This window comes from Colobus angolensis, unplaced genomic scaffold (assembly GCF_000951035.1).
Source record: "Colobus angolensis palliatus isolate OR3802 unplaced genomic scaffold, Cang.pa_1.0 Scaffold142, whole genome shotgun sequence".
NCBI classification, from domain to species: Eukaryota; Metazoa; Chordata; class Mammalia; order Primates; family Cercopithecidae; genus Colobus; species Colobus angolensis.
In genome coordinates, this window is record NW_012114511.1 from 4,634,541 (window position 1) to 4,660,728 (window position 26,188).

The window sequence follows — 26,188 nt, forward strand, 5'->3', positions numbered from 1 at the left end:
GTGCAGTGGTGCAGTCTTGGCTCACTGCAGCCTCAGGCTGGAGTGCAGTGGTGCAATCTTGGCTCACTGCAGCCTCTGCCTCTGGGGTTCAAGTGATTCTTCTGCCTCACTCAGCCTCCCCAGTAGCTGGGATTACAGGCACATGCCACCAGGCCTGGCTAATTTTTGGTGGTTTTTTTGTTTTGTTTTGTTTTTTTGAGACAGTTTTGCTCTTGTTGCCCAGGCTGGAGTGCATTGGCACGATCTCAGCTCACTGCAGCCTCCGCCTTTTGGATTCAAGTGATTCTCCTGCCTCAGCCTCCCAAGCAGCTGGGATTACAGGCACCTGCCACCACACCCGGCTCATTTTTGTATTTTTAGTAGACACAGGGTTTCCCCACGTTGGGCAGGCTGGTCTCGAGCTTGTGGCCTTAAGTGATTATCCCACCTCAGCTTCCCAAAGTGCTATGAGCCACTGTGCCTGGCCTAATTTATCAAGTCTTTACAGCCTTATGAAGTAGGTATTATTTTTATTTCCCCCACCCTTTTTGGCTCAAGATCACACAGCTGTTTGCAATAGAACCAGGATTCACGTGAACGTTTTTGGGCCCCCCAAATTTAGTATGTATGAAATAAAAGTTGTACAAATGTTGATGGAAGTCAAGAGAGTAAGGCTCTTAGGGATACAGAATGGAGCCTTTTTTTTTTATTTGAGACAGAGTCTCTGTCACCCACGCTGGAGTGCAGTGGCACAGTCTTGGCTCACCGCAGCCTCCACCTCCCGGATTCAAGTGATTCTCCTCCCTCAGCCTCCCAAGTAGCTGGGACTACAGGCATGTGCCACCACACCTGGCTAATTTTTGTATTTTTAGCAGAGATGGGGTTTTGTCATATTGACCAGGCTGGTCTTGAACTCCTGACCTCAAGTGATCCTCTCGCCTCAGTCTCCCAAAGGGCTGGGAGTACAGGTATGAGCCCCCGCACCCAGCCCAGAATGAAGCCTTGAAAGAAATCACTGATTTTGCTTAAGCAGAGAAGAAAGTAGAGAGCCAAGTTTCTGTCGAGATCACATAGACAGTGAACATCATCAGGTAAACAGGGTAACTTTCTATCTTGTGAGACAGGTTTTCTCCATCAATTCTGTGTAGTTTCAATCAGAAACTATTTCTTGCCTGATTGAAGGTCACTGGGAAAAAAATTTAAACCTAGGAAGACAATATTATTTCAGGTCTGAGTGGGAGTTTCTTACACTGGTTAACAAGTAATGTTCTATCTTCTCAGCAGCTGATGCCACTCTGCAACACTCTTATTAATTAGCCTAAGGATCAAGAAGTGGACTGGAAGTTGATTTCACATCTGTTAGATGGATTAAGAGCAATGGTCTTAAAGCATTTTTGAAAATACTCAGGCTTGTTTTTCAGCCTTCCTGGCACTACGCTCTTTTATCTTTTCTATTGTATGACAACACGTGCTACTTTACCACACCTGGCTAATTTTTGTATTTTTAGTAGAGACGAGGTTTCACCATGTTGGCCAGGCTGGTTGCAAACTCCTGACCTCAGGTAATCTGCCCGCCTTGGCCTCCCAAAGTGCTGGATTACAGGTGTGAACCACTACGCCTGGCCTATTTTAAAAACTTAAGGCACTCAAGGTACATGCCATACTGAGATGAGATTGTGACACTCGAAAACATAGAGAGCATAAGATTTGAAAGTGGCTGAAACTCTAGGAAAAAAAATGGAGTAGTTCCTCAGCACACTTCAAACAAACCCTTAAGTGAAATCATTGTTACAGAATATATTAGGAAATACTATATACACCAACATTAAAATGAAAACTTCTAGTACCTTTAAAATGGAAACTATGGTAAGTTGTTTATAAAACCATTAAAAAATTTAATAAATGAAGAAAAATTTAAAGAGTAACTGAAACCTGTTCTTGAATTGAAAATAAGTTGGATGCTTGTTTGAAAGTCCTGACCACAGGAATCAATATTTTTGTGTGATTTACGACAAAAATCAAGCAGTTGCCTTTCCAAATGATGCTGCTTTGAAATTACTGATAGTCAGCTATGTCTGCCATCTGCCAGTGACATGGGTTAAGACATTTTTACTAAATTGATATTGTTGATTGCTGTCTAAAACGTATTTGGTATATTTTCACATGAATAAGCTAATAAATGATCAAGGTGATTGGCCTTCATAGAACATTTGGAAAATCTGAACATTTCTTGCAGTTCAGAAGAGGAAAATACAAGAAACTGTAGTTTTCTAGCTGTTGCTTGTAAGTTTCAATGTGAAGTGAAAGGATTAAAATAATGTCATGAAGGTATTTTTTTCCCCACGTATCCCTACTTTTATAGTTAAACCACAAATAATCTTTTATAGTTTTATGGGTAAACCATCTCAAATTAGTTGTGTGTGGTTTTTTTTTTTTTAAGTTCTGACTACAAAGACTGAGATGAGAAAATTTTATTTTTTTGTTTGTTTTGATTTTTGGGACGGATTCTTGCTCTGTGGCCCAGGATGGAGTACAATGCCGCGATCTCAGCTCACTGCAACTTCTGCCTCCCAGGTCCAAGCGATTCTCTGGCCTCAGCCTCCTGAGTAGCTGGTACTACAGGTGCGTGCCACCATGCCCAGCTAATTTTTGTATTTTTAGTAGAGACGGAGTTTCGCCATGTTGGCCAGGATGGTCTCAATCTCTTGACCTCATAATCTGCTCGCCTTGGCCTCCCAAAGTGTAGGGATTACAGGCGTGAGCCACCGTGCCCTGCCAGAGAAAAATTATTTAAAGGAGTGATTATCTCACACAGTTGAAAGCATAGCTGAAGATCCATGTAGAGTAGTAGATACCTCTTAGCATTTTGGGAGGCCAAGGCAGGAGGATCACTTGAGCCCAGGAGTTCAAGACCAGCCTGGCCAACATGGTGAAAACCCCTGTCTATCAAAGCTGTGAAAATTAACTGAGCATGGTGGTAGGTGTCTGTAGTCCCAGCTGGTTGGGCTGAGGTGGAAGGATGGTTTGAGCCTGGGAGGCAGAGGTTACAGTGAGCATGGGCAATGGAGGAGTCAGACACTGTCTTTAAAAAAAAAAAAAAGGCTAAATATCTTTTCATTTTTTTCTAATACCTTCTAAGAAACTAAAGTTGGCTTGCGCTTATTTTAGTAATTATGCTAAATAACCCTCTGAAAGAATGACTAAGGACTTACAGGTAATCTTTAAGGAAATTTAAATCTGGAACAGCTGTTTGCTTCTGTTCTCCATGAATTTTCAGGGCATGAAAATGTTCAGAAATATTTTAGTACTCTAGTTCTTTTAATTGGAGAAGAAAAATCCAATAACAAAAATCAGATTCTCATGGAATGGGAGGTAGAATATTAACTGAAACGTTTCCTAACCATACATAGGGATGATACTCAGATTTGTTTAGATGTTGAATGTGAAGCTGACATTTTTAAACAGCTTAAAATTGTATCATAAAATAGTTTTAAGTTACAGTTTGTTTTGAGTTGTCTATAAAAATGAATTTTTAAGCTCATTTGTTCAGAATTTGGTTATCGGGCCGGGCATGGTGGCTCACGCCTATAATCCCAGCACTTTGGGAGGACGAGGCAGGGGGATCATGTGAGGTCAAGACCAGCCTGACAAACATGGAGAAACCCTGTCTCTACTAAAAACACAAAATTAGCTGGGTGTGGTGGCATGTATCTGTAATTTCAGCTACTTGGGAGACTGAGGCAGGAGAATCACTTGAACCCAGGAGGCAGAGGTTGCAGTGAGCTGAGATTGTGCCATTGCATTCCAGCCTGTGGGCATCAAGAGTGAAACTCCATCTCAAAAAAAAAAAAAAAAAAATTTGGTTATCAAGATTGTAGTAAAATGGCATTTGTGAAGTGAAGTTGTGGGTAATGTTGATAGTTTTTAGGGGGGTGCAGGTGCTTTCTTTTTTGGAAGTGAAAGGTTCTACATTGATGGGCATTTACACTATTACATAGAGATTTAAAATAGGTAAATTGGATTTTGATAATAAATGTTCTCCCAAAGCTACTATATTCAAAATTGTTTTAACCTCTAGTGCAGTTTCCTATAGAAAGGCAGTTTTACAATTACAGAAAAAAACATGTAATAAAAGAAGCTAATCTTTTGTAAATCTTAGTAAATGTCTCAATATTGTGTTGCCTTTACTAATAGGCAGTGGATCCCATGTGAATGAACCTTTAAAAGTGGCTTGTACATCTTATGTTCAGCATTGACATGATACAGGAACTGTTTTCATAAATGCTTTTTCAACAATGCTGCCACATCTGGTTTCTCCCAGCTTTGTTCTAATAAAACCATTTTTAAGAATTTGGTTTATTTGTGGTTTAATCCAAAATCTAACTTAAGTTGCTTTTCACTAATTTTACCCTAATATCCTTGATGGAGTTACATTTTAAGTTGAAACTGAGTATCTTAAAAATACTAAGGTGGTGGTTATGGAATTACACGTTGTCATGGGATTTACATTGTTTGTCTTTACTCTTTTCTGAGTTTTTCTGACATCCATTTTCTGTTTGTCTTCAGGTTATCCTTTACCTTTGCTTCTCTTAACTTTTCCTTTTGTAGATCCACTGTTTTCCTATGAGCTACCAAAAAATGTAATTGAGAGCTCTGTAATCTAACAATCACATTTCCTTAAAATATGATCATTTTAAAAATTTTAAACATAATTGTAATACCATTATTTAATTTCTCTTAGGGAAAAAATAGTTCAAAAGACTGACTTTCAGGAATACAAAGCTTTGGCTACAACATGAGGTCAAAGCTGCAATTAATAACCCTGATACTTAAGCATTTTTATTTTGAAAAACCCTCTAAAGGTTTTGATTTTTAAAATATGTGTGAAAATTTAGAGGGTCCACCACCGTTTACATAGCATCTGAGCCACCATTCTGTGTGGCATTTATAAGACATATCAAAGAAACTTTCATCCAAAGAAGTCCACTTACTCTCGTCTTTATTAATCTTAAAGCTTAAGTAGTTTACATAGTGGATCTTGTCTAGAACTATTGATAGTTTCTTTGGTGTATTTTCTCAAATTCATCTTTCTTGGTGTGCAAAAACATCTTCCTGTAACTCCAGCCACCTCTTACAGCATTTCTGTGTCTTTTAAAACTTGATTATATCTGTTTTTAAAAATCTAGTCTAAATCTTTCTTGCTGCAACTTTTTTTATACTTCCTCTGCCACTGTATTTGTCCATTTGTATCCTTGCTTTAATCTATCATTGGCGAAATTGGTCCTGTAATAGACTTGTAACTACTGGATATTGTCTGGTTTTACTGTTAAAGTTTAACATATTAAGCTACCAGTGCTGAGTGTATTGGTGATCAAAAAATAGAAAATTTAAACAATGCCTCATAGAATTCTGTACCAAACAACTTCAGATTTACTTCTGTATGTAGTTGTGATTATAAAATTGTTTCACTGAAGACGTTATGTATATCTTTTAACTAATGTTTTATGACAATCGTGATATAAATTATTTGGAAATTCTTATGTGACAGTTTCTGAGGTACAATAATGATTTAAGAAAGAAAACAATTTCATCTAGAAACACTTCTTGGGGGATCATAATCAGAACATAAATTTACCAGGTGATTTGGGCTATTCTTGTGAAAAGTTTACAGGAAACTGTGTAACCAAGATCTCATTTTCATTTTTACCTGTTTTGTGCTGTAGATATGCTATAGCCCTGAGCATTAAATGAGTACTGATGGATGCTAATTGGGGAGTTCCCTTCTTTTAATCACCTGCATTTCCTGTACCTAGGTTTTTTCTTGGGAGGGCTCCTATTCCTGTACTGACCAGAGTTAGTTCTCCTTACTTTAAAAGATTAGATAACGAAGAAAGCACTGCCTGATGTAGGATGGTCAGTAAGAAGGCAATTAGTTATATAACTGAAATTTGGGCAGCAATCCTTAAAACTATAGGAAATGACTTATTTTTCTTATTCACATCTATCTTCACCTCAAATTGATTTTGCTGTATAAAGGTCTCAGCTATTATGTTTGGTCTTATATCTTATATTAGGTACTTGAAACCTAAGCTTCATTTACTTACGATTTTACTTGGTTCTTTCTGATAGTGATAATAGGTCTCATTTTCCAAAGCACAATACAACTGATTCATCTTTGACTTGCTGACCTTGATTTTTTTGTTTTTAGTCTTCTCCTGGAACTTAAGCATCATACTATAGGGTGTATTTTTATTCTTCTAAAAGAAGAAACCCATCTATATTTTTACCAAAATTTTGATGTACTCAGACATCTAACCTTTCAATTTACATGTTTTTAAACTCAGTATGAAAGTCCCTTTAATAGTTAAGCTTTAGCGTGAAATACTACTTTTTAAATATCTATATGCAGGCTCTGCATACATCAGGAATCTGTTTAAGATATGTAATAAATTCCTTGTAAGTTTGAGATCTTAAATGTTTTTTTTTTTAAATCAACATGATGCATAAGTTTTTTTTTCTTAAAAAAACGGCATCTGCTTAAAGGGATTTATGACTAAAATTGCTTATTTTTCTACAGAGTTGTCTGCTGGTTCTCAGCTTGAAGAAGATTCTGCAGTCCTTATTGATCCTTTTTCTTGGCGTTACCATTTTTTGAAGCAAAGTTAACCTAGCTTTCTAGTTTGAGCTTTCTTTTTGGCCGTCTTTAAAAAAATTTTTTTTTAAATCTATAAAATAGACAAGAGCTAGTTCTACAATGTCCAAGTCATTCCAGCAGTCATCTCTCAGTAGGGACTCACAGGGTCATGGGCGTGACCTGTCTGCGGCAGGAATAGGCCTTCTTGCTGCTGCTACCCAGTCTTTAAGTATGCCAGCATCTCTTGGAAGGATGAACCAGGGTACTGCACGCCTTGCTAGTTTAATGAATCTTGGAATGAGTTCTTCATTGAATCAACAAGGAGCTCATAGTGCACTGTCTTCTGCTAGTACTTCTTCCCATAATTTGCAGTCTATATTTAACATTGGAAGTAGAGGTCCACTCCCTTTATCTTCTCAACACCGTGGAGATGCAGACCAGGCCAGTAACATTTTGGCCAGCTTTGGTCTGTCTGCTAGAGACTTAGATGAACTGAGTCGTTATCCAGAGGACAAGATTACTCCTGAGAATTTGCCCCAAATCCTTCTACAGCTTAAAAGGAGGAGAACTGAAGAAGGCCCTACCTTGAGTTATGCTAGAGATGGCAGATCTGCTACACGGGAGCCACCATACAGAGTACCTAGGGATGATTGGGAAGAAAAAAGGCACTTTAGAAGAGATAGTTTTGATGATCGTGGTCCTAGTCTCAACCCAGTGCTTGATTATGACCATGGAAGTCGTTCTCAAGAATCTGGTTATTATGACAGAATGGATTATGAAGATGACAGATTAAGAGATGGAGAAAGGTGTAGGGATGATTCTTTTTTTGGTGAGACCTCGCATAACTATCATAAATTTGACAGTGAGTATGAGAGAATGGGACGTGGTCCTGGCCCCTTACAAGAGAGATCTCTCTTTGAGAAAAAGAGAGGCGCTCCTCCAAGTAGCAATATTGAAGACTTCCATGGACTCTTACCGAAGGGTTATCCCCATCTGTGCTCTATATGTGATTTGCCAGTTCATTCTAATAAGGTGAGTTAACGCAACAGATGCTTCTAATTTCTTTTACATTGTAGTGCCTATTTACCTATATCTTTGACTCTAATTCTGTAGTCTGATGACATTGAGTTGATCAAGCATTTTTAAACTTTTGAGAACACTTACTTTATTTGGAAGGTAATTGTTTTTGAGCATTTTAAACCAGGGCTTTACATTAATGTATTCTGCCTAGATTACTTCTGGCCACAAAGCTGTCATCCACTGAGATTATCTTGTTGGTTTTTGGCATCAATATGTTCTTCTTAATCATATATTTAAGCAGGTTTTTTTGTCTGCTTTGTTGAATTGTTTTAAGTATTTTTTTTGCAGTCAATGTGCTCTGCCATTCAGGATGCTAGATTTCAGCTCTCCATCTGTCTTGATTGCTGATTTGTATGTAGTAAAGATGTATTCTTGAACAATTCTCTTTTTTTCCTTATCTGTGGCTACAGGGAAAGAGTTAATGTAGAGCCCTGGTGTTTGTTTCAGTATGTTTCATATTTTAGATTAGTTCATTCTTCCTTTTTTAATTTCCCTTTAACACAAACTTTCATACTATGACTGAAATTTTTCATCATTTTTTTTCTCCTTTTCCACAACTTTCTTAAACATACTTCAGAACTCACTTTTTATTATCCCATATTACATCTATCCCTTTAGAGACTTGGACAAATCAACTACTACAGTATCCTGCTCTGTGTTCCTCATAAACAAATTCTTTTTCTGAGTTAGGCTTAGACTTCTGATACAGTCATTTGAAAAGAAAATCTAATTCTCCTTTGCTTTAATTATCACATCTGCCAAAATGGGAACTTTTTCAAAATGCCCTTTTAAATATGTTGTCCTTTCTCTTTCAACTTTTTCAGTGTTACTCGTTCTGACTTTTTTCCCCCAATATATGGTGCAGTTGACTTAAAGTCATCGTTATAGCACCCCGCTAGCCTGATCTATAATCTGTGACCATCCATTTTTCCTGATGTGCTCTACTTAACTGGAACAAGTTGCTGCCATGAAATTGATTTGATGGTTACTGTTACAGGGTTTTTCTTTACAGTAACATCTGGAAGGGTCATTTTCTTTTCATAGCTAATCCTTTGATAAACATTTTTTAGTAAGTGAGTATGGATTTTTTTTTTAGTAGACTAAATCATACCATTGTTTTTAATATTCTGTTACAGAGTATTACCAGTCACTCCCTTTCCTTATGTTTGGATCTCAGTGTTTTTGTCTTTTAATCTTTAATCTGTACCAAAGTAAATTAACTATAAAGACTAAATTTAGGTTTATTTAAACATTTAAGAAGATGTATTTTCATTAAGAAATACAACCCCAAACTCAAAAGCCAGCAAATTTTAATTGGTATATGTTTTGGGTGTTACCTTTTCCTAAATTTGTTGGCTCTACTAGATATATCATGGAATTCATTTTAGTTTTTGATCAGCACTAAACTTTAAATTTTAGGTCCCGTGTGAATTGATAGAACGAAAAGGTCCATTAAACATTGGTGACTCCAATTTTTTCTACGTTATTTCTTGCCTGTTTATAAGGAAATAATAGCAGAAATGGCAATGTGACAAATATTCTCAGAAAGGATCTCTAAATTCTGAGGAAAATAGATAGTTACGGTGTCTCAAATGAGAGTGATGTTAAGGGACTTAAAAAATCTTTGCTACTGGAGTCATTAAGCTGTTGGGACATCATAAAGGAACACAACGGAACCATGAGAGGACTTAGAGAAAAGTTTCTGTTTTTATGTATGATTATGCTTTTTTCTCCAAATTTTGCTACCTTCTAGTTCCTGAAGAAGGCTAATAACTTAAATGGATCTAAATTAACAAAAGAGCAGTTTTTACATATTTTGATGAAACTATGGATTCAAGAGTAAGATACCCTACCCTAGTGCAAGAGGTACTTTTCGCCTGTAAAAATGCTTAGGTCCTAACCAGTTTTGGTATTCTGTCAAAATACTGAGTACATTTGAGAAGTATTTTAGAGGCCTTTTGTTTAATTCTGTGGTTTAAATGTGTAAATTGGACCAACTTTAAGAAGTTTAAACACATGGATTATCTGAATTTCTAGTTTTCTAGTTGCCTTACTATGTTTTTTACGTATATGCATTCTGTTGAAAAAAATATTTAAATATTCACTTTAGCAGTGGACCCTCTATAACCGCTATAGAAATGACCTTAGAGAAAATTTCTGTGATGGAAGTAGATAATGAAAAATTTTTAAACATTTAATCCTGCTCTCTGGTATTGCTGCATAACTTGGAAAATCTGTTCTTTTTACTTATTGGTATTGTTAAATAGTTTACATGATCAAAAGTTCTTACTGTGAAGTAAAAAACTTAAGTAGAAAATAATTTAATTTGTCATGGAGTGTCATTATTTTTAGGTGACTTAAAGTGATGGTATTGCTTTTATTTCTTTCTAGGTCATTTTAGATCATCAAATTGCTTTTCTTTTTCTTTCTTTCTTTTTCTGAGATGGAGTTTTGCTCTTGTTGCCCAGGCTGGAATGGATGCAGTGGCTCAGTCTTGGCTTAGCTCACCGCAACCTCCACCTCCTGGGTTCAAGCAATTCTCCTCCCTCAGCCTTCCGAGTAGCTGGGATTACAAGCATGCGCCACCACGCCCGGCTAATTTTTTGTTTTTAGAGACAGTGTTTCTCCACGTTGGTCAGGCTGGTCTCGAACTCCCTACCTCAGGTGATTCACCACCTTGGCCTCCCAAAGTGTTGGGATTACAGGCGTGAGCCATCGCACCCAGCCATCAGATTGCTTTTCTATGCAATCTCAAGCTTCTCAGCTTCCTTTCACTTAAAGAAAATTATCCACTATAGCACTTTGTCTTGTCACTTGAGTTTATATTAAGTTATTCTTTTTTCTGCCATTCTGTAAGTGCTTCCCAAATTCTTTTTTTCTGTCTATAGTTTAAGGTATCTCAAATACATCAAGGTGAATGTAGTTTTCCTACAGAAATGTCTTGACTTTAAAAAGTGCAATAAATCCTTTATTAATCTGATTTTACAGGAGTTACCTCAGTGTAGAGTCCAGGAATATAGATATTTATAAAACTCTTTCACTTAGTCCTCACCGTAAACCAACCAGTAATAGATCGGTAGTACAGATTAGTCATGGGTGAGTTTCGGAGGTACATGACTGATTTTTTTATTTTGGCCTTCCTTCTATCACTTTGAAAGAGCAGACACAGTTTTCCCATAAGTTTGAACCTTTAAAGAACATGGAGGATTGGATATAATTTCTGGTCAGCTATGTGTCCTTTCTAGCTCCTATGAAATAGAAGCATGGCTAGTAGGGTAACATTTATTCCTCTCCCAGAACTTAAGAATATTTTAAGTAAAATCTGAGTATTTCTAGTTCAGAGAATTCTAAGTCATTAATGGGTATTTGTTTAATTAATCCTTCTTTCTTTTTTTTTTTTGGAGAAGGAGTCTCGCTCTGTGTCCCAGGCTGGGGTACAGTGGCACGATCTTGGCTCACTGCAGCCTCCGCCTTTCGGGTTCAAGCAGTTCTCCTGCCTTAGCCTCCCAGGTAGCTGGGATTACAGGCATACATCACCATGCCCAGCTAATTTTTTTTGTATTTTTAGTAGAGATGGGTTTCACCTAGCTAGGCTGGCCTCCAACTCTTGACCTCAGGTGATCCGCCTGCCTCGGCCTCCCAAAGTGCTGGGATTACAGGTATGAGCCACCATGCCCAGCCAAGGCTTCTAAATTTTGTGAACTTACCTGTGGTTCCTCTGGCTTACAGCCATTTTTATTTTATTTTATTTTATTTTGTTTTGTTTTGTTTTATATTTTTGAGAAAGAGTCTCTCACTTTGTAGCCCACGCTGGAGTGCACTTATGTGATCATAGCTCATTGCACTCTCCACCACCCAGGCTCAAGTGAGGCACGTACCACCACACCTGCCATTTTTTTTTTAATAAGAGACTTGGTTTCACTATGATGCCCAGGCTGGTCTCAAACTCCTGGGCTCAAGTGATCTGCCTGCTTTGGCCTCCCAGAGTGCTGGGATTATATGTGTGAGCCACTGCACCTGGCCCTTACAGCCATTTTAAAAATGGTCTCCAACAAGTCAGTGGTCCATTACTTTCCAGTGGAAACTTTAGATAACCCAAATAGCTGATGATTGTAGAGCCAACTGAAGAGATCTTGAGTTCCTTAACTATTAGCCATTATTTTAAAAAGAGACCTGGAAATAGTTTATAGCTTTCAGCATTTTAAGAAAGGTACCATTCTATTTGGATGAGTTCCATTTTAGTTCACAGGATTTTATTTTATTTTATTTTATTTATTTATTTATTTTGAGACGGAGTTTCTCGCTGTCACCCATACTGGAGTGCAATGGCGTGATCTCCGCTCACTGCAACCTCCGCCTCCCAGGTTCAAGCTATTCTCCTGCCTTAGCCTCCCAAGTAGCTGGAATTACAGGCACCCGCCACCACTCCTGGCTACTTTTTGTATTTTTAATAAAGATGGGGTTTCACCATGTTGGCCAGACTGGTCTCGAACTCCTGACCTCAGTTGATCCTCCCACCTCGGCCTCCCAAAGTGCTGGGACTACAGGCCTGAGCCACCGCACCTGGCCTTTCACAGGATTTTAGATAATTTTTCTAGAGCATAGGACCACCGCACCTGGCCTTTCACAGGATTTTAGATAATTTTTCTAGAGCATAGGAATGTACCTAAACTGTTGTCACATAAATATAAACCCGTTTTTTTTTTTTTTAAAGGATCCCATTTATAAAATACCAATCCGCAACTTTTTGAAAGCATGTATCTTGTAATTTGGTACCTTACTTTAATTTAGTTCACCTCTCAGTGAGCTACCCCCCTTTAAAAACACATCACCTGACCATGTTTTATATTCCAAATATAATTGTATTGGGTAGTGTGGGTGTTACAGAAATTACAATTTGTGGGAGTTTGTGAAACATCCATAATAGTTGTAAAGCAGGAATTGTAAAACAAGACTGCTTTATAATCAGTTCGGTTGTTTTGTTTTGTTTTGTTTTTTTAAGCACATTCCATGTGCCTGGCAAGGGTCTGATAAGCAGTTTACCTTTATAGACTCATTTGCTTTTCACAACAACCCTATGAGACTACTGTCCCAGTGAATTTAAATAACACGGACCAAAGATTCACATCTTTGTAATTTGGGAATGGAACCTAGGCAGTCTAGGTAGAGCTCACTTTTCCTGACTCCTCATTCTTACATTGCCTAAAAAGTTAACTCATTTATATCTGCATTTTTTTCCTAAAGAAATTATTTGAATAAGAGTTACTTCTTCAATTTAAAATAAACCACGAAAGAGTGAATAGTGATAGAATGTCATGTTTCCCTCCCTAAATTTGTTGAGGCATTCCTTAAATTTGCTTCTTTATTTTGGGGAAATATAAAGAAAGCTTAATATTTTGATAAATGGGATTCATTTTCTAGAAAAGCCATTCCTGTTGAATCATGTTAGCATTTTATGGTAATGCTAATCATGGTGCATTTTTCATTCACTGTGTATTTAATAGGTAGTAAACCTGGAACATCCTCAAAAGCTGGATGTGGTTAAAGTTTTTGTTTTGTTTTGTTTTTGGTGGAGTCTTTGTCACCCAGGCTGGAGCGTGGTGGCACCATCTCAGCTCACTGGAATCTCTGCCTCCTGGGTTCAAGAGATTCTCCTGCCTCAGCCTTCCAAGTAGCTGGGACTACAGGCGTACGCCACCACGCCCGGCTAAAGTTTGTATTTTTTGTAGAGATGGGGTTTCGCCATGTTGGCTAGGCTGGTCTCAAACTCCTGGTCTCAAGTGAGCCACCGTGCTTCGCCTAAAAGATTCTATTTTAACTAATTGTTCAAATTTATAGTATATAGTTTCTAGAAAAGTAGATAGAAACATGGATGTTTTATCATTCAGAGTACTCTAAAGTAGCATACAATGAATACTTCAGTTTGGTCCACAGTAAAAGTTAATAAGCCTTGCTAATCTCAAGGTTAGTTACTACTCTTGATCTTTATTAACTCTATGTCTTTTCCCTGTCAAATCTCTTAAGTATGTTGACAAGTTAATCCAGTTTTTCCAAGAATGTGCATAGCGTATTTGAGGGCAGGATCAAGCCTCAAGGATTCAGAGAAATGGTTTTAAATTAAATCAATGTGATTTAGTGAATGGGCAGGTGTTTGTACAGCCTATGATACTGCATAGACATTAATGTCCTAGAGTTTGAATGGTTCAGATGAAAATATTTTAGCTTTATTTTTGTTAATTCTACTAATTTACTTTGCTGCAGGAGTGGAGTCAACATATCAATGGAGCAAGTCACAGTCGTCGATGCCAGCTTCTTCTTGAAATGTAGGAGTTTGAAATACCTTTAAAACATCCTTATCGTGAATCAGAATCAGCCATTATTGGTTTTTGGGAATTTATCATTTACTTGTAATATCCACAATGTTAATATCACATAGTGGTACTGTGTGGGCAATACTATTTACAAGGAAAATGTTTAGATCTGGAAATTTCATATTGAATATTAGATGCAGTAATAATGATATTTTGTTATTTAATATTTCTAGGATATATACACATTGGTCATTATAGAAATTGATGATTTTTACTAGATATAGTGAAAGATAGTATTTGATATGTAGAGTGGATTCACAGTAACATTTTTAATAATACGTACTTTAAAAATGCAAAGATACAGAAAAGAGGGTAGGTTATTAAAAGATTCTAATTCTTTGTCCAGGAAAATCCTTGGTGGTGGTTTTTTTTGTTTTGTTTTGCTTTTGAGATATTTGGTTTTTGAATTCAGGCTGCTACCATGAAATGGAATTCCTAAAGAAAACTCCCTGCTTAAGCAGCACACAGTGCCCATTGTTCACTGGAGTTGGAATTTTCACATATGCCTAACTCTGTTGGGGCTATTCTTTCTTTCTAATGTCACAACTCAACTGTGCGCTTGGTATTAATATTGGAGAAGGAAAATCTGTGCTCTGTTCTTGTTTCTATGTAACCCACATTTCTAATTCTTTGTGCAGCACTTCCTCCTTACAATTTAACAAATAGAGGAAAAACTTAAACTTCAACATTATCTACATTTGCAAGCAATATAAAACAAGTTTATTCTCGTGGATTATTTTGAAGTTCTGAAATTTTTATTTTGAAATATCTATAGGAAATGCTTTAAAACTATGTTTCTAACACTTAGACTCTCAGATAACTTTACTAATAAATGATCTCTATTTTAGAGGCCAAACAAGGCTGTTTTGTGAAAAGGACAGTTTTATTTTAAAGTTAATTTTCTGGTCTTTTTAAAGCTACCCAGAATGGAATCCTGACAATGATACAGGACACACAATGTAAGTTAAATTTTTTAAGCTACCATTTGTAAAGGAGATCAGTGTAAGGAATTCAGGTTTAACTTTCAACATTTCATAAACAAAGTATTTTCAGAATTTCTTTACTGAAAATGAGACTTGGATAAAATTCACTTCGGTTAACAATTTTTAGAATATATATTATGTAGTAATTTGTATTTTTTTATTGTTAATGTAGACTTTGATCTAGTTACTTCACAGATACCCTGAAAGATTGAAGTGGTTGTGGTCATATGTTGGGGTGCTTTAACATTAAATCTTAATTCTTTCCAATGGACCTCTTTATTATGATTTATATTTTATGTCTTCACTTTACTAGGGGTGATCCATTCATGTTGCAGCAGTCTACAAATCCAGCACCAGGAATTCTGGGACCTCCACCTCCCTCGTTTCATCTTGGGGGACCAGCAGTTGGACCAAGAGGAAATCTGGGTAATTACATAAAATTCATATTACTTTTCCTTACAGAGCCCTTACTGAAAATGTTTATTTTTTTGAGACAGGGGTTCGCTCTTGTTGCCCAGGCTGGAGCGCAATGGCGCAGTATTGGCTCACTGTAACCTCTGCCTCCTGGGTGCAAGCATTTCTCCTGCCTCAGCCTCCCAAGTAGCTGGGATTACAGGTGCCCGCCACCACGCCCAGCTAATTTTCGTATTTTTAGTAGAGATGTGGTTTAACCACGTTGACCAGACTAATCTTGAACTCTTGGCCTCAGGCAGTCTACCCACCTGGGCCTCCAAAGTGCTAGGATTACAGGTGTGAGCAGCTGTGCTGGGCCGCAAATTTTGCTTCTTTATTTGAGATAGAGTCTCACTCTGTCTCTCAGGCTGGAGTGTAATGGTGCGATCTCCGCTCACTGCAACCTCTGCCTCCCTGGTTCAAGCGATTCTTGTGCTTCAGCCTCTCCTGAGTAACTGGGATTACAAGCATGTGCCATCATACCTGGCTAATTTTTGTATTTTTGGTAGAAGCAAGGGTTTCGCGGTGTTGCCCAGGCTGGTCTCAAACTCCTGGCCTCAAATGATCCATTCTCCTCAGCCTCCCAAAGTGCTGGGATTACAGGTGTGAATCACCACACTGGCTCCTTTCTGAAAATTAAAGGCAATGATTATAGGTGAAAGAAGACTCATTTAAATATTACTCAGAAATAACATTGCATGAAAAGTGATGGTAATCACATATTTGTAAGAGCTTTTCGTTTGTGTTTGGAAGATGCGCGTTTTTCGGTAAAATTGCTTTTTTAAGCAAATATATTGATTACAAGACTGAAAACTTTCTCTTCCCATAAAGGTGCTGGAAATGGAAACCTGCAAGGACCTAGACACATGCAAAAAGGCAGAGTGGTCAGTAATGAATGAAGCTTTTCTTTTACTGTATTTACGATTTTGGGGAATATTATTTGTCCTAAATCCTTACTAGTTGAATATGTATCATGGTCCTTACGGAATGATTGCTATAATTTTAAAACCATCAGGTTTTTATATGGCTTTGATAATAATTAAGACTTCAAATTTTATATGCCCATAGTCCAGTGAGCTCACCTTGATTCAGCATCTTGGAACCTTTGCTGTCCAGTTATGTGTACAATATTTAATTTAAAAATCAGAGCAGAGACTATGTTTTGACACTTTGAAGTAGTTTAACCATTTGGCTATGGTCAGAAAGAACTTACCCAGTGACTTTTGATGTGTAGTTTTAAAATTCTCCTAGGATGTTATGAGTTGTTGTTTTACTTACACTGCCCTGGTTAATTATAGATTATAAAAAGTCGTAATGCATAATTGGTTTCATATTTGCTTTAAAGAGACTTAATTGCTTGTTTTTTTCCCCCTAATGGACAGGAAACTAGCAGAGTTGTTCACATCATGGATTTTCAACGAGGGAAAAACTTGAGATACCAGCTATTACAGCTGGTAGAACCATTTGGAGTCATTTCAAATCATCTGATTCTAAATAAAATTAATGAGGTATGAATTAAAATAATGGTATTCTTCATTTATTAATGCCACTAATATATTTTCTATAAGAATTAAATGATTTTGTATTAGAAAAATAAAACTCAAGGTAATCTTAAGTTTATCAAATGCGGAATGTTGCAGAGGAAAAGACCAGTAGTGATAAATATCAATAATAATAGAGTGCTAATGGATTATTAGTAACTATGAATTATGATCCTTAGGTAGTAATTGTCATTATACTACTATAAAAGCTGTAAAAGGAAAATTCTGTGGAAAGCCATTTCAGATCTATACCAAAATGATGGTTTCAAGTCATTATTTTTAGTCCAATAGGCATAGTAAATAATAAAGTAATGCAGTAGAATGAACTAATATGAGGTGGTCCTTATAATAAAATAGCAAATTGGCAACATTGTTTTGTGGGGTTTTTTTGTTTCTTTGTTTTAGGAGACGGAGTCTTGCTCTGTCACCCAGGCTGGAGTGCAGTGGCGCAATCTCGGCTCACTACAACCTCCACCTCCTGGGTTCTAGCGATTCTCCTACCTCAGCCTCCCAAGTAGCTGGGACTACAAGCGTGCGCCCTCACACCCAGCTGATTTTTGTATTTTTAGTAGAGACAGGGTTTTACCATCTTGTTGGCCAGGATGGTCTCAATTTCTCGACCTCGTGATCCGCCTGCCTCGGCCTCCCAAAGTGTTGGGATTACAGGCGTGAGCTACTGGGCCTGGCCTGTTTTTTGTTTTGTTTTTTAATTCTTGAAAGTATTTTCTACTTACTGATTAAATATATCTGGAAAGATTTGGGGCATTGTTATTTTTTAGGAAGAAAAATCTGTAGTACAATGTGAGAAGGCTGATTGGAAAAAACAGAGAAATAACTTTTTGTACAATTTCAGGCATTTATTGAAATGGCAACCACAGAGGATGCTCAGGCTGCAGTGGATTATTACACAACCACACCAGCGTTAGTATTTGGCAAGCCAGTGAGAGTTCATTTATCCCAGAAGTATAAAAGAATAAAGGTAATGTTTATTTTTGCAAGCTGTATATCAGTTTAACAAATCATTTTAATATTTATTAACTTTGGTTATTTAAAATTACTGCTAAGGCCGGGTGTGGTGGCTCACGCCTGTAATCCCAGCACCTTGGGAGGCCAAGGTGAGAAGTATTATGTGAGGCCCAGGAGTTCAAGGCAAGCCTGGGCAACATAGTAAGACCTCGTCTCTATAAAAATAAAATAATTGGTAAAGACTAGGATGTTTTTAACTGTTAAGTAATAATTATTGCACGTTTTTCCTTTTGTTGTTGTTGTTTATTAAAGAAACCTGAAGGAAAGCCAGATCAGAAGTTTGATCAAAAACAAGAGCTTGGACGTGTGATACATCTCAGCAATTTGCCCCATTCTGGCTATTCTGATAGTGCTGTTCTCAAGCTTGCTGAGCCTTATGGGAAAATAAAGAATTACATATTGATGAGGATGAAAAGTCAGGTAATACACATAAGGAAGTTTTAGAGAAGATAATTTATTAAAATCCTTTAAGATTTTTCAGTATGTGCCCAGTCGTGGTTCCTCTGGCCTGTAATCCCAGCACTTTGGGAGGCCAAGGTGGATGAATCACCTGATGTCAGCAATTTGAGACCAACCTGGCAAGCTTGGTGAAATTCTGTCTCTGCCAAAAATACAAAAATTATCTGGGCGTGGTGGCGCGTGCCTGTAATCCCAGCTGCTGGGGAGGCTGAGGCAGGAGAATTACTTAACCGTGGGAGGCAGAGGTTGTAGTGAGCTAAGATTGCGCCACTGCACTCCAGCCTGGGTGGCAGAGCGAAACTCCCAACTCAAAAAAAAAGAAAAAAGAAAAAAAAATTTTTTTAAATGTATCCCTATTTTTAGTGATAAAATCTGGAGGACGAGTTGTTTTATTTCATCCTTTTTTTTTTCCTTTTATTTAAAAAATTTAGAGTTAGCCAGGTACGGTGGCTTACGCCTATAATCCCAGCACTTGGGGAGGCGGAGGCAGGCAGATCACAAGGTCGGGAGATCGAGACCATCCTGGCTAACACAGTGAAACCCCATCTCTTACTAAAAATACAAAAAAATTAGCCAGGTGTGGCATACGCCTGTTGTCCCAGCTGCTGGGGAGGCTGAGGCAGGGTAATGGCGTGAACCCGGGAGGTGGAGCTTGCAGTGAGCCAAGATCGCACTGCACTCCAGCCTGGGTGACAGAGCAAGACTCCATTTCAAAAAAAAATTAGAATTAGGCCAGGTGCATTGGCTCATGCCTGTAAATCCCTAGACTTTGGGAGGCTGAGGCAGGAGTTGCCCAGGAGTTTGAGACAACATGCTGAGGCCATATCTGTACAAAAAAAAAAATTTTAACCAGGCAAAGTGGCATGCTCATACAATTTTAGCTACTCTGGGAGTCTGAGGTTGGGTGGAACACTTAACCCAGGAGTCCAAGGTTGTAGTTAACTGTGACTGTGCCACTGCACTTCAGCATAGGCAGTGGAGTGAGAGCCTATCTCAAAAAGGAAATAAGGATGAGGAGAACATCTTTTCTATTTTTCTTTTTTTGTTTTAAACACTTCTGTAATTCAGCATTGCAAGTTTGTGTTCTTCCAGACTTTTATTTTTCTTACAGTATTTTAATATCTTCTGGGCTTACTACTTTTTTGCAGAAATAGTGTATATAGATGGTTTAGTATTTGGCACTACAGTGATTCTTGGGAATTTTGTAAATCTGACAGGTTGGTTTTTTGGTTTTTGGTTTTTTCTGAGATGGAGTCTCGCTCTGTTGCCCAGTCTGGAGTGCAATGGTGCCATCTTGGCTCACTGTAACCTCCCGCCTCCTGGGTAGCTGGGACTACAGTAGGCACACTCCACCAGGCCCAGCTAATTTTTGCATTTGTAGTAGAGATGGGGTTTCACCATACTGGTCAGGCTGTTCTCGGAATTCCTGACCTCAGGTGAGCCACCCGCCGTGGCCTCCCAAAGTGTTGGGATTACAGGCGTGAGCCACTGTGCCCAACCCTATTCAGTGACCTTTTAACTCTGTGTTAAAGATTAAAATTTTTAGCCGGGTGTGGTGGCTTTCACCTGTAATCCCAGCACTTTGGGAGGCCAAAGCAGGAGGATCGCCTGAGTCCAGGAGCTCGAGACCAGTCTAGGCAAGATGGTGAAATCCCATCTCTACAAAAACTACAAAAATTAGCCAGGCATGGTGGTGCATGCCTGTAGACCTAGCTACTGGGGGGCTGAGGTGGGAGGATCACATGGGCCCAGCACATCGAGGCTTCAGTGAGCCAAGATTGTGCCACTGTATTCCAGCCTGGGCAACACAGTGACACCCTGTCTCAGAAAAGAAAAAAAGTAATGAAGATTTTCTAACCAGTAGGTAGAATACATAATAAGGTTTTATACAATTTTATAAAATATAATGTGCTTTGTGGTTTCTCTTTTCTTGTGTTCTTTTCTTTTCAAGGCTTTTATTGAGATGGAGACAAGAGAAGATGCAATGGCAATGGTTGACCATTGTTTGAAAAAAGCCCTTTGGTTTCAGGGGAGATGTGTGAAGGTTGACCTGTCTGAGAAATATAAAAAACTGGTACTGAGGGTATGTAGTGTTTGATTTGTCATCATTTAACAGCCTGTTTTTACATATTTAAAGCCACAACATTCTTCTAAACATTTTTGTATGCTAAAAAATACAGGATTATTGAAATGTAAGTTTATTGAAAGAGGTAAATCTATTGAAAGAAATAAGTTATTGAAAAAGAACAACTTTTTTTTCTGGTCTTTAATGGCAGAACTAGTCTTCCCTAAAGGACACCTTCATTGCTCTTACCTGTTTAAGTTTTTAATAGCGTTCTGCTACCAGAATGCTTTATTTTCCACTTCTCTGTTGGTGTGGTCATAATGATGAATGTCTGACTGTAGGCACCTTAGGTTCTTGGATAAGGTTATAGGGATTGAATAAGCTGAGTTGATTATAGGGATTGTCTCCAATTATTAATTCACTGGATAACTGTGTATTCTGCAAATGTATTATTTAACTTCTGTAAAACTTTTTTTGTCTTTTAGATTCCAAACAGAGGCATTGATTTACTGAAAAAAGATAAATCCCGGTAATTTCATTTTGTTTTTCATATGTGTGAGTATATTCAACTTAACTTTTTCAGATGACAAATTAATTGTGGTGTGTCCTTTTGATTTCAGAAAAAGATCTTACTCTCCAGACGGCAAAGAATCTCCAAGTGATAAGAAATCCAAAACTGATGGTTCCCAGAAGACTGAAAGTTCAACCGAAGGTAAAGAACAAGAAGAGAAGTCCGGTGAAGATGGTGAGAAAGACACAAAGGATGACCAGACAGAGCAGGAACCTAATATGCTTCTTGAATCTGAAGATGAGCTACTTGTAGATGAAGAAGAAGCAGCAGCCCTGCTAGAAAGTGGCAGTTCAGTGGGAGACGAGACCGATCTTGCTAATTTAGGTGATGTGGCTTCTGATGGGAAAAAGGAACCTTCAGATAAAGCTGTGAAAAAAGATGCAAGTGCTTCAGCAGCAGCAAAGAAAAAGCTTAAAAAGGTAAAGAAAGACATAATATTGATTTGTTTTAGTAGAACATTAGATCAGATCAGTGTTTCAAGTTATTCAGCTAAGCAGTGTCAGATAAAGAGAATTACATGATTTAAATCGAAAATAAATCAGATATGAACCAGAGTATAAACATTTAAACTCTGCAATCAATAAATAAGACATTTTATTATAGTTGGCAAAAAACATCAGCTCAAAGAGGAAACTTTTTAGTAAAAATGAGGGAGAAGGACTCAATATATGCTTCTGTATTGTAGTGGTAGCATGTAGGTAGGCAGCCTTATAGTGTAGCTTTAAAAAAAAAATAGTTGTGGTAGCATATAGGTAGGCAGCCTTATATTGTAGCTTTGGAAAAAAAAAATATAGGACATGAGTTTTGCAGTAAGTTAATGGACCCGAGATAGTTAAAACTTTTGCCACTCATTCAAAAATTATTGAATAATTTTTTCTATTTGAGATATGTTGGCCTGGTCAGATACTTTAGTATCTTTTAAAACAATTTTATTTGAACATGTAAGTGATTTAGAAGACACATATAAAGTGAATATAAATATAAAAATACACACATAAGAGTAAAACAAAAGACCCACATTGTACTGACTGCCTAGCTTAAGGAGTAGGGCATTAAAATGCCTTTGAGGAAAACTTTTTATGTTAAATGACTCATAAAATTTCAGAGTTAACCAGGCCCAGTGGGTCACGCCTGTAATCCCAGCACTTTGGGAGGCCCGGCAGATCACTGGAGGCCACGAGTTCAGAACCTACATGGTGAAACCCCATCTCTACTAAAAATACAAAAATTAGACGGGTGTGGTGGCACATACCTGTAGCAGCTACTCAGAAAGACTGAGGCAGGAGAATTGCTTGAATCTGGGAGGCTAGCGAAGATCACACCACTGTACTGCAGCCTGGGTGACAAGAGCGAGACTCTGTCTCAAGAAAAACAAGTAGAGTGAAATGAAATTTTTGCCATCCTATTCCGTATTCCGTTGGTTCCTTTTCTATAACATTCAACTCAAAACCAGTATTTACCTCTGGGTTTTTATTTGATGGCTTCGTCAAGTAACTTCCTTTATTTTTCTTTATTTTTCTTTATTTTTTTTTTTTGGGACGGAGTCTGTCTCTTGTCGCCCAGGCTGGAGTGCAGTTGCGCAATCTCGGCTCGCTGCAAGCTTCGCCTCCCGAGTTCAAGCCATTCTCCTGCCTCAGCCTCCCGAGTAGCTGCGACCGCCACTACGCCCAGCTAATTTTTTGTATTTCGAGTAGAGACGGGGTTTCACCGTGTTAACCAGGATGGTTTCGATCTCCTGACCTCGTGATCCACCCGCCTCGGCCTCCCAAAGTGCTGGGATTACAGGCGTGAGCCATCGCGCCCGGCCAGCTTCCATTATTTTTCTAACTAGAGCTGATCATTATGTTTACATTTATAAATGCTAATAATTATGTTTAATGGCATTTAATGCCATACCTTTTTCTAAGTTCTTTATATATATATACACATTTATTAATTTAATCCTCACAATAACCATATGTAGCTCGTACTGTTGTTACCTCCATTCCATAAACGAGGAAAATCAAAGTATGGAGAAGTTAAATAATCAATAATCCTATAAGACACAGAGCTAAAATTTAGGCAGTTATTCTTCAGAACATGATTTTTTTTTTTTTTTGAGACGGAGTCTCACTCAGTCACCCAGACTGGAGTGCAGTGGCATGATCTCGGCTCACTGCAGCCTCCACCTCCCAGGTTCAAGCAATTCTCCTGCTTCAGCCTCCCGGTTGGTTGGGATTACAGGCATGCATCACCATACCTGGCTAAAATTTGTATTTTCAGTAGAGATGGGGTTTTGCCATATTGGACTGTATGATCTTGAACTCCTGATCTCAGGGTGATCCGCTCACCTCAGCCTCCCAAAGTGCTGGGATTACAGGCGTGAGCCACCGTGCCTGGCCCAGAGCTTGGTTTTTTAGCCATTACACTTTGAAACTGAGCGTTTGCTCTAAAGAGTAGGTATTTGTAATATACTGTCTTACAAAGGACATTGTTCAACTTTTACCAAATCAAGTTTTTTACACGTTCACTAGCAGCATTGTAGTCTCAGAAAAGATAAAATATGAATATTCTTACCTCATTTAACTTCTCTTTGTGTGAGGCAGACCTTCCATTTTTTAGTTTTAAAATAAGCTAAATTATTTTTCAAAATATCAGTAATTTTTTTGGGAGAAAGGAAGAAGTTATTATTTTGAGCTAATGAATAAAGACAAAGACGCAGCTGGACGTGGTGGCTCACGCCTGTAATCCTAGCACTTTGGGAGGCCAAGGCGGGCAGATAACAAGGTCAGGAGATTGAGACCATCCTGGCTAACATGGTGAAACACCGTCTCTACTAAAAATAACAAAAAAATTAGCCGGGCATGGTGGCAGGCGCCTGTAGTCCTAGCTACTCGAGAGGCTGAAGCAGGAGAATGGCGTGAACCCAGGAGGAGGAGCTTGCAGTGAGCAGAGATCATGCCACTGCACTCCAGCCTGGGCAACAGAGCGAGACTCCGTCTGAAAAAAAAAAAAAGAAAAAAAGGCAAAGACGCTATCCATTTCCCTTCAAGTAAAGCAGATGGAAGGGATGCTGCAGGATAATTGTTGCAGAGTAAATTTGTCTTTCTTAACAGCGTCGTTTCCCAGGGAGTATGGAAGGTTTTGTCACTCTAGATGAGGTTGGTGATGAGGAAGATTCGGAACTTCAGAAACTTCGTAAATCGGGCATGGCATTTAAATCTGGTGACAAAAATGATGATGGTTTGGTTGAAATTAAGGTGGACAAGATCGAGGAACTTGATCAAGAAAACGAAGCAGCGTTGGAAAATGGAATTAAAAATGAGGAAAACACAGAACCAGGTGCTGAATCTGCTGAGAACGCTGATGATCCCAACAAAGATACAAGTGAAAACGCAGATGGTCAAAGTGATGAGAACAAGGAGGACTATACAATCCCAGATGAGTATAGAATTGGACCATATCAGCCCAATGTTCCTGTTGGTGAGATTTAAGTCTTTGTTCTTCACCTTCCTCACTCTCCTCAAAACAAACTCTTAGGTTTTAAAATAAGATTTTAAAGTTGGTCTTATATAAGCTGTGATAGCATTTTAAATTTGCTTTGTTTCTATAGGGAACAATTTATAAATCTTAATGGATATATTTTCCTCTTATGCATGTCTCTGATTTTGTATTATTTTCTGTTGTCATTCCACAATGTGTTCCCTTTTCTCCTCATAAAACTTCCTGCAAATTGCACGTGCTTTTGTTTTGCCTTTCTGTGTTGTTTTTCTATATTATATTTCTTTTTAAGAATACAGTTAGGTGGGACCTCAAACATCAATTAGGTAAAAGCAAAATATGGTTCTATTTTTGTTTTTGTTTTCTATCTTAAGCTGTATTGAACTTCTCAGAAACATGTTTCATTTAAATTATGTTGACAGATAAAATTGTGAATACTAAATAAAATCTTCAGTTTGATTTGTAAGAATGTATGTTTGTGTTTCTAGGTATAGACTATGTGATACCTAAAACAGGGTTTTACTGTAAGCTGTGTTCCCTCTTTTATACAAATGAAGAAGTTGCAAAGAATACTCATTGCAGCAGCCTTCCTCATTATCAGAAATTAAAGGTAAGGCTGAATGTAAAACAGGACAGTTCTTTTGTGAAAACTTAACAAGTTCTGGAAATAAGTGGGATATATAAGTAAAATGTGTATAGTCTTCTCTCTAGACTCAATGCAGTGCTTTATCCTGAAGATAATTTATTTACTTTTTTCTTTTTTAAGACAGAGTTTCACTCTTGTCGCCAAGGTTGGAGTACAATGGTGTGATCTTGGCTTACTGCAACCTCTACCTCCCAGGTTCAAGCAATTCTCCTGCCTCAGCCTCCCAAGTAGTTGAGATTACAGGCATACACCACCACACCCAGCTAATTTTTGTATTTTTAGTAGAAATAGGGTTTCACTATGTTGGCCAGGCTGGCTGGTGATCTGCCCACTTCAGCCTCCCAAAGTGCTGGGATTACAGGCATGAGCCACCGCGCCCGGCCCTTTCTTTCTTTCTTGATGGGTTATGGAAACATCTGTTGAGCCTCTTGTCATAGTTTACCCTTGTTATGTAACAATTTAGTGTTTTCTAACCATGTTATAAATTCCGTGATAGAATTAAACTTACTCAAGTATTCTCAAATTGTTGTTGGGCTGTATCTCTAATTTGGAAGATGCTGGGAGTCTGAATACTAAAAGTCGCATGACCATTCATATTAAATAACTTTTTAATATTGACATTATTGATAATGACACTTCAGTTATTTTTATGACCAAAAGAATATAAAGATCAAAGACGTAAATATATAAACCACAACATCACTGAAGAATAATTCCTGTTGAGATATATTGAAGTTTGTTTTTGTAATTATCAGCCTCTTTGGACTACCTGTTGAAATAGTGACTGAAACTTAAAAGTAGTTGCTAAACGGCCGGGCGCGGTGGCTCAAGCCTGTAATCCCAGCACTTTGGGAGGCCGAGACGGGCGGATCACGAGGTCAGGAGATCGAGACCATCCTG

General features: G+C 38.0%; 1 protein-coding gene across 2 annotated transcripts in view; it reads left to right on the top strand.

The window, feature by feature from the left end:
* Positions 1–26,188, top strand: part of MATR3 (matrin 3) — a 71,987-nt gene that overhangs the window by 41,117 nt on the left and 4,682 nt on the right. The window contains exons 3-15 of one of the 2 annotated variants that reach the window (XM_011935314.1): positions 6,557–7,645; positions 13,955–14,016; positions 14,982–15,023; positions 15,361–15,473; positions 16,332–16,384; positions 16,883–17,008; positions 17,895–18,020; positions 18,320–18,487; positions 20,478–20,609; positions 21,077–21,120; positions 21,212–21,581; positions 24,258–24,624; positions 25,131–25,252. In XM_011935314.1, the coding sequence (XP_011790704.1) occupies positions 6,734–7,645; positions 13,955–14,016; positions 14,982–15,023; positions 15,361–15,473; positions 16,332–16,384; positions 16,883–17,008; positions 17,895–18,020; positions 18,320–18,487; positions 20,478–20,609; positions 21,077–21,120; positions 21,212–21,581; positions 24,258–24,624; positions 25,131–25,252 (2,637 nt within the window). In that variant the 5' untranslated portion in view covers positions 6,557–6,733. Of the gene's footprint in view, positions 1–6,480; positions 7,646–13,954; positions 14,017–14,981; positions 15,024–15,360; positions 15,474–16,331; positions 16,385–16,882; positions 17,009–17,894; positions 18,021–18,319; positions 18,488–20,477; positions 20,610–21,076; positions 21,121–21,211; positions 21,582–24,257; positions 24,625–25,130; positions 25,253–26,188 lie in introns of those variants that run through there. The other variant, XM_011935315.1, reaches the window with a different exon arrangement.